Source organism: Megachile rotundata, chromosome 1 (genome assembly GCF_050947335.1).
Source record: "Megachile rotundata isolate GNS110a chromosome 1, iyMegRotu1, whole genome shotgun sequence".
Classification (NCBI taxonomy): Eukaryota; Metazoa; Arthropoda; class Insecta; order Hymenoptera; family Megachilidae; genus Megachile; species Megachile rotundata.
In genome coordinates this window covers 13,059,229-13,071,563 of record NC_134983.1, presented here as the reverse complement: position 1 = coordinate 13,071,563, position 12,335 = coordinate 13,059,229, and the positions used below count along the sequence as shown (strand labels likewise).

Genomic DNA, 12,335 nt, shown 5'->3' with positions numbered 1-12,335 from the left:
TGTAGCTTATCAAGTTCAATCTTATTATTCTAGTCTTTTTTGATAAATTACTTTCATGTAAGCGTTGAATAATCACGTCAGATTCAATTTCATAAAAAGAATGGTTTGAATTTCACGGCTTTTGGATAATTCGAATGAAAAATACAGCATGACTCATAACCATGTAACTGTGCTACCGATGTCCAGCTTGAACGCAATATTTTATACGAATACAATGTTGCCTTTCTAAATGACGTAATTTTTACCTGTTTAGATGTATGGAGTTCCTCCATTATTACATCAGTAATTGAAATTCAAAAAACTTTTGTGTAATTAGAATTACTTGAGAACTTTCAAATTAGTTTCAAATAACAAAGTCAACGTGTCTTTATTTCTCAACGTTCATTATTTCGATTATTTATTACAATCCTGTTTGTGATTTCGAGTTTGATATTCGATTTGAAAATTTAAATTTCACTTTGAATTATTTTTTGTTTAATTGAGCATCTTCATTCTGACTAAATTAAATTAAAGCTAATTAAATAGGTTTGGGATAAAATTTTTAACGTTTATAGATAGTTATATTATACAACAGAGAGTGTTAATAATATTGCAAAAATCAATTAAGATAGGGGCTCTTTAGTTTGCAATAATCATAATACGTAAATATTAAAGTTATTTAATATATCTCACGATGCAGAGTTAAATTATGTTATGTTGCAAGGGAATATGGCTACCAATAAATATGCAGTTCATGCTACAAATAACAATACAGTAATAATACACCATCCCAAGTGACGTAGCTTAAAAGTTATGAAGCTGAGATAAAATTAAAAATTCAAAATAGTGAAGATAAAATTTGTGGTCATATATAATCAATTAAATTTGAAAAAGTATTTTTTAATGTATCAATAGTTAAAATTTTTAACCAGCAGTATGTATATCAATTTCAATTCCAGAATTTAGTTCCATATCTCTTTCGCTTCCAATGAAATAATCAGACTCGTTCTCAATGAAATACCTTTTCAAGTTACACAAAATCCAATTTTAAGTAACTAGCATACTATTACTTAAAAATTGCGTTATTCAGTGAGGTAACATATTTCCTATTCCTCTACTTACATTCTAAATTACACAAGCACCGCTCAGCATCTGTCGATATTGGTCTGCGATTCGTTTTTACTCGAATCGTAATATTTGATGCACCATCAGTATCACTGCCGAGAAGACTTTCCGATCTTCACGCTGTTCCGGATAAACACAAGGCAGCATCACCAGCTTCAAAAGTGACTTTCTTCGAAACTTTCGGTGACAGGGTTCCACGGCACGCAATTCTTCATGAACACTGAATGAACAAACGATCCGAAAAACTTTGTCCACAGACGACTCGGGTGTCGAGTACTTTCCGATCTCACCCACTTTGACGCGGATACGTGTGCACAGGAAAACCGCTTCTTCAACGATGCCTGTATCCTCGCGATACAAACAATCGTCGAGCAACCAGAATTCAAAGATCAAGATAGTGGACGCTCAGTACATAAGTTCGTATCCCTCCAGGGACTTAATAGATCCTCGTAGCGTACTTTCAAAACCGCCATCGCCACCCCGAAGACAGTCTTCGAGGAACAGCAAGACTCTTAAATTGTACGCGAAAAGACAAAGTACGGTTGTCTCGCAGTCTCTAAAATCGAGACACAAACAGTGCTTCAGCGGGGATGCGTCTGGTTCCCAAAGGGAGCGAGTTTGCAGTAATCTGGACAGGCACAAGAAGAGTCGAGAAAACTTTCAGAATTTTGATAACGCTCCCTGCAGGTCGAACAGGAAGAAGTTTGAGCCCCCGTCGCGAAGTTTGCCCGAGACAGACAGGAGATTAGTATTTAGCAAGGAACGTTTGAACGATAAATCTATTCAGTCCGGGAAAATGTCCAAACAGAGGTCGCAAAATTGCAACGGAGTTTGTCCTCCTGTGCCCTGTTTAAAGAAGGATGCTATAAAAACGCGATTGACGAGGAGGGAACAGGAGCAGTCGACGAAAAGGCTAATCAAATCGTCCGCTGAGTTGCGTTTGGAGAAGTTCAAGGACAGAAATGAAAGAAACATGGAGCTCCTTCGATCTCAAGACGTTGTGAAGCGCGCGGTCAATGCGTATTCGAGTTTGAATAAGCAGAGAAGTATGGATAAGTCCTTGAAGGTAAAACCTTCTGTGAAGTCCTCCGTAACAACCTCTTCTAAGATTGTATCGACGGACGTTAAGAGACCAAAAACGATAGCGAGGCAGCCTGATAAAATCAAAGAACGTTCTTGTGTTTCTAAAGCGATTGTCTCTGAGAGACTCAGGAAGCCGCAAACTATCGTAAAATTGCCTGTACAGAAACTTCAAACGATACAAGTGAATCCACAGAAGAAAGCAGAAGGAAGGTTGAAGAATTTAGAAACTGAAAGTCCTGATAGAATTAATACGGAAAATAAAGAGCATACAGGGAGCACCGTGGAAGAAATAAAGAAGCACCAAGAAGCACGTTCGGATACATTCTTCCAGAACCTATTTTTACGATCTGTCTCTTCCGGTATCTCCAGCGACTATATTCCGTCGAGAAGGTCTATCGTCTACGAACGAGCCAGAATCTATCAAGAAAACATTAAAGAGAGCAGTAAATCCGAGCCGTCTCTGAAGTCACTGAGTATCTATTTGGCCCATAAACGTCCAGTTTCGAATTCGAAGTTCAAAACCTGGGAACGGGAGAGTGTTCCTTCCAGCAGGAGCTCTAGTCCTTATGGCGTCAGTTGGCCCGGTAGATCCGTCTTTCAGAAGGTCAGGAAATTCGACAGTCTTCTAGGTATAGAAGATCTTGAGCCAGAATTAACGAAGGACCGTCTGAAAGAAAGAAGCTTGAGCGAGCCACCTTTGAAGACCCTGTCAGAATATTCGGGTTCAAAACGCTCTTCACGAACAGCATCGCCGTCCCCGGTAAAATCTCCAGCCTGTAGACTCATACGGAGCTTGAGACAGGATCGATCGGACGTGTACTCCAGCATGAAAAAGGTTAGAGCCAGAAGCGCGAGCGAAGTCGACGAACTGCACGGATCGAAATTTGGGTCCAGTTTGTCGTTGACCAGGAGCACGAATTCCCTTTGCGCGTCGACGATTGATCGCGACGAGTACCGGCGCTACGTGTTCGAAATGCTGCATGACAGGAGGAAATCAACGAGATACAAAGAACTTCACGATTTTTATTCCAGCCTGGAGAGATTAGGTGAACTGGAAAGGACGTTTTCGTCTAGTGATTTGAGACCCAGACTGAGGAACGAAGAAATAGTGGATTACGATCGTTGGAAAAAAGTTAGGTCTCAAGAGAGGATTCAAACTGAATTCAACGTGCTTTATGGGAAGCTGAAGGCGGTTCAGAGAGACAAGGACCTTCTATTCAGTACAAAGGACGCGAACAAGTTCAAGTGGAACGGCGATGGGGCTTTGAGATGCAAGGAACGCTCGGTAGAGAATATTATCCAGCAATTTAAGAAGCTTCAAACCGAATCTTCCAAGAAGATAGAGATTTCATCGAGGAAAGACACTTACAAGCCACTATGGCGCGGCACATCGGTGATCAATATGGCGAGCACGATTCAGAAAAAGGCGAAGGGTGATCAGAACGAGAAATCCTTGGATAATTTGGATCAGCCGTTGCTGCAGAAGAGCCTTGGTGGTAGCAAAAAGTTTTGGAGCAGTCTGTCGATAGAACAGGTGGCTACTTTGAAGAAACAACTGAATGAAATTTATGGTAGCGAGAATTTACAAAAATCTGAACCGCAGGAAAAGATAGTTTTCCATAAAGATCCTCTATCAAAGTACGAAATCGTGGTTCCTCCTCAAACGGAACCAAGCGCACAAGATGACGGCAAAGGCTTGCACGTGCGATGTCATTCTATGATTACCGCAGATACAAGTTCGATTCGTCAAAAATCACCTCCGAGTCCAGAATCAGCGCTGAAGAGAAGCGATTCCATCAGTCGAGGAAAGAGTCTCGAAAGGTCCGAATCGGCTCCGACCTCTCCCTCGATGAGTGAACTGGAAAAGAAGAGGCTCTCTGTAACGCTGGGGAAGGAAGTTCTAGACAAAATTTCTCAAAGAAGGCTATCAGTGCCGAGAGAAACTCGAGGCAGCATAGCTGCAGCACTGGCAGCTAAGAAGATTCCAAACACGTCTCTCGCTAACATGTCAGGAACTTTTGACGCATCAGCGAAAGAGCCATCGAAGTCCAAAGAAAAAGACGACTTTCTAATAATTTTAACACCCAACAATGACACTCCGGTCGAAAAGCAGCGGGCAGCGGACGCATTATCAGAGTGGTCAAAGAAATCACCACTTGTTGCGGTGGCACTACCTGAAGACACTCGGAAAACCGTGGCTAATTCAGGCAGCGAACGAGACAGCACTACAGGAAGCTCGGATACGTCTGTGAAGACGGTGATCGAACGAAATAGCGGGGACGTTTCGAAGAAAGATATCGATAAAATGGCATCTACAGGTTGCAAGAAGAAAGGAAGACTGTCCAGTTCGCAGAGTTTCGCCGATCTGAGAGAGCTGTTCGGCGAAACAGAGACTGCGAGGTATGCGACCCTGCCCTTGTCAGGGTGCAGGACACGCTCGATCTCTCCCAGAGGAGCGTCCCTCCGCTCGTGTTCACGGGACCGTGAACACGACAGGCCTCACAGCGTCAGTCCGTGTCGTGCAACGACTCGATCCAACTCGACCTGCAGCATCGAAAGCATTTGTTTACGCGGATCCTCGCCAGACCCGGACAAATACTGGCGAGCGTACTTGAAACTCGTCAGAAATGGCACCGTCAAACGACTGAGGGCCAAGTTCGAAAGTGTGGAGGACTTGCGTAGCGGGATCAAGCTGGTTCCAAAGCCTAAGAAGTTCCAAAGCGACCCTGAGCTGACGCGTTGCCTCCTGAAGAAGGTGGAGCAAGGTAAGGTAAAGGCGCACGAGTTCGCGGATGTTGCGTGGTTACGAAGGAAGTACGAGCCTAGAAGAGGAAGAGCTCGTCGGAGAGGAGAGTCACCACCCATTCCACGCGTTCCTCTTCGTCGAGAAGACTTGAACATGCCGCACATCGACGTCATCAGCAAAACGGCCGAGCTGAAGGACTCGACGACTTCGACTATGAGCAACGCTGTGGCCAGGAAGGCGGAGACTAAGGAGCTGGAGGCGAGGAAGCCTGTGTGTCGTTTGCGAAAGAAGTTTGAAACGTTTGGCGCGCGGAAAACTTCGATCCTGGGTGAAATGTTCACTTCTTCGCCGGATGTGCGTGAACTTCGTGATATCGCGCCGTATCTGGCGGGTCGTTGGGTGGCGCATAGGTATCCCAGCCGAAGAGACAACATGCGTTCTCTGTCGTCGCCGCCGGACCTTGCTGGTCGTCGAGTTTCGAAAAGTGACTCTAAAGTTCTGATCAAAGACGAGAGTAAAGTGACGGGGAAAGTGTGTGCCTCTTCAAGAAACTCGTCGTCCATTTTGAAGCAAGCGGATGATTTCGCTAGCCAAAAATTTGACCCCGATAAACACAGGCCGAGGTTCAGATATCAACCTCCTCCTCCTCTACCGTTGCCTTCCACAACTGTTCGACGAAAAAACACCAGTTGGTGGTCGCCGATTCCTATTTATACTGCTCGACCTACTGTCACATTTGAAGGTCTGAATTTTCATAAGTGTTGAAAAGAACCTTTTGTCGATTTCGCGGGTTGGAAAGGTTCGTTGAGACTGGAAGTCGCCATCTTGAACGTTACGTTGTCGTGTATTAGGAATTGTTTTTTAACAGAGTTGAGGGATTGATGTATGACAGGTGATGGTTTGAATTCTCGAAAGTCATAAGTGGGTTTTTATTGAATTAATGATGGAATAGTTGTTGAGAGACAACATTGACATTATATAACTACACTGTGGAACTAAAAACAAATTTTTTTTTAAACAAAAATGACAATTGTAGAATTTCAAATCAGTAAGAATTTATTGATGCGTTTTCCTCTCAATTTTAGTCGAGGTAGAAAGTGAAAAGATATGCTAATTTTCAACTTAAAAGAATATTTTCTACTATTCGTATAATTTATATGAAGAAACAAAGATTACTTATTTTGCCTTACTGGTTTCCGTAGTATTAAAATTAAAATTTTTGTGAAACCTATGAGAAAATGTTGAGTAACAAAAGATGGCGATTTCCAGATAAATATTCGTGAATTTCAAACAACAGTTAATCTTAATCAGCATGTAAAAACTGAATAATAGTTACACTTTCAGTGATCCCTTTACGTTATGAATCACTAAAATATCTCCAAAAATATAAATCTTGCTATAAAAATAGAAATTAGTTTCTTTTCTTATTTTTTTCTTGACTACAAAGTGACACCAATACTGATGGATGCTGAGCAACAGTGCGTTCAAATGAATCTAAGGGTTCGTTTAACAATCACAGTGATCCTTCGTGCTGAGTGATTATCATCATTTGCTAATTATAGCACGGCTAATTATTATTTTCATTTTTTTTCGGCTCGGCCAATAGAATACTCGAACGCACCCCCGCCACCACCAAAATCTCAACATTACAGAGACGACTGTCAAGGTAATGCTACAAGCTAATCATTTATCGTTATTTTTTTTTAATTATAATTCATTTTCATTTATATGTCACATGTCATTTTTTAATCGTTTGAGTGGCGAGAATGTCATATAACACCATGGTAAAGAAATGGATATTAATTATTTAATGAATTATGCTAATTATAGTTTGATTAGTAAAATAGTTTTTTATTCAGTAATTCTGATATTGAAGAATAAAAGAAACATGTGCAAGGGTTTCATTTTTAATGGTGTATCCATTATGTATAAATTTTCATAGAATTGATCTTCTTAACAAAAAAATAATATATACTATAAATAAATATATAATATACTGTGTATAAATATAATTATATTATTGCACTAATACAAATGCTATTGTATATATTACAAAATGTCCTCTCCTTACATTGCACAAATTTTATACAAATAATTGTAATCATGTATATAAAATTTAACTGCGAAACTATACATATAACACTGAATGTATATTTTGTGTATGGCTACTCAAACGACTAAAGATTGTTTTAACCTGTTAACTGGGTAAAATAATACAATAAAATATGAAGTTCAAACATTTTGCATAAAAGATATTGCTTGAATAATTAATTACAGCAGACACAGTTTTTAATAATCAATTTTTGCTTGATCGCAATAAATCTACTAGACAGGTCGTCAAATTAAAAATTTATGTGTTTATCTCCTCGTTAAAATTTCAGTTAAACTTGTTTTTCTTCCCATCGTCTAACAATATCAAATATTAATTCTTGTCTTCTTCTCAATTCAATAATATTTTTCATCTAAAGAACATGTCCATCATTTTAAAACTTGAACGTCACGATCCAGTCAAAATGGTTCCTGGTTTCACACTTTATATTCCATAATTTTATTTTCGTTTGGTCAAAATATCTATCATTTTATTCAGCTAAAAAAGATTGCATTTACTTATTTTAGATTTAAAAATCAGTGTGCATTTAACGTCAGTAATTCTAGTGTTAAATGATTTATTTCCAACTGAATTCACGCTTTCGTCTAACCTAAAAATAGCATTTTCGATCGAAAAAGCAATAACTCATTGTAGACGTAAAAATTACAAAACCATTACTCATTGTTTTCCTTTCACTTTTACGTGATATAGCAAACGAAGGTGATAGTATTCGTAACAATAAACTTAAAATTGAAATGAACATAATTTTTACCAGCAAATTTTATTATAAACTTCATTATCTTACTTTCTCGTATTCAATGTCAAATGGGAAACGTTCATTAAATACAATAGAACTTCATATCCATTGAACTTCATATTTTCCTAGTTAACAGATTTAAGGAGGCAATTACAGATTCAATGAATGATCGATCGCTTTATTTGACGCTACTCGATTTATTTTCTCGGAGTGTTTGAAAGAAACAGAGCATGAAATTTGCTCGTTGTGCATGACATGAGCGCAACTCTTTCGAGGGAAGCGTGGCCGTTGCTTAGCAGTGAACTGAGCATGAATTGATTTCGAAAAACCAATGAAAGTACGGTAAATTTCGAGCCGAAATATTTCTAAACGACGAATTTAGGGTACGGGATTAATCACACTGTGAGCAACAACGATTAGGTAAGGTGTAGCTTCTAAATAACGGGACTACATATGCATGCATTTGTTAGACGCAACAAATAATGAGACTTGTTAGATGCAACAGGTAGCGTGACTTGTTAGGTGCAACAAATAGTGAGACTTGTTACATGCAACAAATAGTGAAACTTGTTATATGCAATAAAATACTGAGATTTTGTTAAATGCAATAAGGTATGGGACTTGTTACATGCAACAAGTAGTGAAACTTGTTACATGCAATAAAATACTGAGATTTGTTAAATGCAATAAGGTATGGGACTTGTTACATGCAACAAGTAGTGAGATTTGTTAAATGCAATAAATAGCGTGATTTGTCACATACAACTTGTTATATGCAACAAGTAGTCAGATTTGTTGAGTGCAACAAGTAACGAGATTTGTTAGGCACAACAAGTAATAAAATTTGTTAGTTGCAACAAATAACGAGATGTGTGAGATACAACATGTAATGAGATTTGTTACATGGAACATGTAGAGAGATTTTTTAAATGCAACAAATAATGAGATTTGTCAGACACAACAAGTAGTGAAACTTGTTTGCTGCAAAAAGTAATGAGACTTGTTAGACACAAGAAATACTGAAATTTGCTAGATGCAATAAATTTTGAAATCTGTTACATGCAACAAGTAATGAGATTTGTTAAATTCAACAAATAATGAGATTTGTCAGACACAACAAATAGTGAAACTTGTTGGCTGCAAAAAGTAATGAGACTTCTTAGACACAAGAAATACTGAAATTTTCTAGATACAATAAATTTTGAGATCTGTTACATGCAACAAGTAATGAGATTTGTCACATGTAACAAATAGTGAGATTTGTCACATTCAACAAGTAGTGAGATTTGTTAGATGCAACAAATAGTTAAATTTGTTGAATGAAGCAAGGAATGAGATTTGTTAGATACAACAGGTAATTGCATTTGTTGAATGCAACAAGTGAAGAGATTTATTAGATACAAAAAGTAATTAAATTTCTCAGATGCAACAAGTGTTAGATGTGTCAGATACAAGTAAGTAAACGTGTAATTAAAATTGCAAGAATATTAGGAGGAAGTGTATATTTTGAACAATTCAGTGTACAATGATGACGGAAAACGATGGTGACTGTATGCAAAGTATTCAGACGTTACAAACTCGTGGCATCGTTTGCATATTTAATTAGCACGAACATCTGAATACAACAACGTTGAACCAAGTCTCACAAGACCGATGCTAAGTTTGCAAACGATCGCAAGCGAGTGAGATCATAGAAAATTCCAATAAATACATAATTAAACTCGACCAACTGAAGAAAAGTTTCGAAAAGTTCCGAGTTATTGCTGGTTCGTTAAATAAGACAACAGGGTAACAGGCTTTTCTTGTTCAGAGAAATTCTGTATTATTTCAATGCAATTATTGGTAGAATGAAATACTAGAATAAAACAAACATTGAAATATTGGAATTTCTGATGAAATTCTAAAATGGAATAAATATTGAAAATATCGAAGTGTGTCATGAAACTCTAAAGTAAAACGAACATTAAATAAAATCAATTTTTAATAAAATTTTAAAATGAAAGTTAAAGTTGAAGTAAAATTTTCAACTAAAACACATCTACACTTTTAATGAAATTGTAAAATAAAACGAAAATTAAAAAGTCAAAGCTCCTATTAAAATTCTAAAATAAATAACACATTGTAAAATATGGAACTTGTAAAATAAAAAGAATGAATGAGTCATTCCTTGCAATGATAAAGTCATTGAGTAATTAAAAAATGAATATACAGATCTACTGATTTTAATCAATATCTTGTTCAAAAGGTGCAAAAGTTCAAAGCCACAATCGAATGTAATATTCTTATCTATATTGCTACTCATGAGTCATTTGTATTAATAAATGTACGAAAATAAAGAGGAATTTTATGCTAAATAACTTGATGATATATCAATTAAATCGTCGACAATAAAATATGGTAAAGAACTTTAGCATTACTTAAATTTTAATTATACGTTTAGTGTTAAATTTTGATCTTTAGACTGTAATATTAAATTTGAGGCAGTGAAAAATTGAATAATTTTGCTTAATTTTGTATAAGCAAAATATGGTTTTATAGACTGAATTATTCTCGACAGAATTAATGCATTTATCACGTTATCAGTAAACTGTTGATCGCTTAACACACCCTCTTATCTACAATGTTACTCCACTAGAAGATTGCTAATAGAAGGCTTCCTTTGAACGAGGGAACAGATAGAATTGTATACACATTGATATAGACTGGTGGGAAAAAGTATAGGGAACTTCTCTTTGCAGTACAATACATATATAGATAATTAAACAACAGCAGCACAATTTTTGAAAATTTTTTAGGACTTTATTTCTTCCTTCTGGAGTTGTACTATTAGCTAATTATAATATTATCTAATTGCTAATATTATATTACCTAATATTACCTAACTTCCTAGATACAATAATTTAATTCGCCTTTTATGTCTTCATCGTTTCTATTATATAATCTCCACTTACAATTTGATAAACCTCTTATGTCCGATTGTTTTGTGCTTTGTGTTAATCATTGAAAAAAGATCAGTATATAGTGCTGATTATCTAAGTTATCTAACCCAACTTTTTTACTGAAACGTACGCACAAGATTTTATACAGATGATTTTGATTTCATACGTTGTAAAAAAAAAAATTCATTTACCATTCTAAAATACAGGAAAACAATTCAAATTTTACTTTCATTTTTATTGTGGTTTACTACATGTTTTGAAACGTGATCTTTTTCGGATATAAAAACTAGTCAGTAACATTAGTAATATATTAGTAACATTACTACTAGACAGTGATTTATTAAGACTATACCTGTTTCTATATTCTAATGACATCCGTCACCTCGTACGCTCTTATCGCTAACAAAGTCATTTTCTACAACGATAAATTTGAAAATACTTATATGAACAAGTGTCCACAAACACCAATATGCACACACTTTTTTAAGAAAAATCACCAATGGCGTCTGCTAATCGCCTGCCTGTAAAAGCACAGTGCCATGCGACGATATCGATTGTCTACCAGAATTTATCTAATCTTTGACATTGAGTGATGTCAGCGAGTGCTCGTCTGAACGACACTTTTGTGGATAATCTGGTTGATGCAACTACGTTCTTTGCTCAACACACGATTTGGGAAAAAACATGTGATATACATGTCCCATTTTAGGAAATTAAAATTCAGTGAACATTATTGTGTCAGACATCTGTTATCGGTTGCCAGAAAAAGAGCTTACGTGGTATCGATACGAAGTGAGATACCAGAAATTTGTTTACGCGCTGAAAATTTCAGCGATTGATTATTACTACGTGGCCTTTACCTCGAGTTTCGTACATCGGGAAGATTGTTTCGTGCATGTGTGTGCTAAAAATAATATTGTTCTAGTAACATTGCAAACAGCTGTCGGAACGTAAACATCGGAAGAGTATTCTCATGCTCTCCTCGAATTAAGCGAGTAATTAGTCGCAAAATGTCAGACACGCTAACTGCAACTTTTGTGCATGGTATCTTGAATGTACATCATTTCTAAATTTAACATGGACTTATTCCATTTTTCATATACGCTCGATTCGTTTTATTTAGGGAAGAATTTATTACTATTTCAAGGCATATTTAATTATTATACTTCATTGATTAGTTAGTATTTTAATCTGACAAGTAGGAAAGGATTAGAAGTGCGTTTCATTCTTTGAATCTAAAGTATGAGAATTTATGAGAAACGTGGGATTTAAATTTATGACAACGAATCTTTAAAGCGATACGTGTCTGCTATATCTGATAAAAAAAGCATTCAACACAGTTCTCAAGATACGAAACAGAGGTGACATTTTATTTCAGAAACACAGTTCTCATGTAAACAAATCAGTATATCAAAATAAGACGCGAAGTACACTGAAGTATAAATTTTATAAATAAACTTTGAACGAAACTAGAGGCGAAGCAAGAAATATAAAATAAGACAAGTCTAAGATTATTATTGGTTGATGATTTATAAGAATTTTAGACATTTGGAAATTTAGGATTTTGGAGGTTTAAGCACTGGAACCTTCAGATTTATGGGCTTTGTTTGATATGAA

At 36.5% G+C, this 12,335-nt stretch overlaps 1 protein-coding gene across 1 annotated transcript in view; it reads left to right on the top strand.

Moving 5' to 3' along the window:
- Nucleotides 1-12,335, top strand: part of CAP (Cbl-associated protein) — a 149,337-nt gene that overhangs the window by 111,436 nt on the left and 25,566 nt on the right. The window contains exons 22-23 of the mRNA XM_076532852.1: nt 1,362-5,675; nt 6,540-6,599. Coding sequence (XP_076388967.1) covers nt 1,362-5,675; nt 6,540-6,599 — 4,374 coding nt within the window. The remainder of the gene's footprint in view (nt 1-1,361; nt 5,676-6,539; nt 6,600-12,335) is intronic.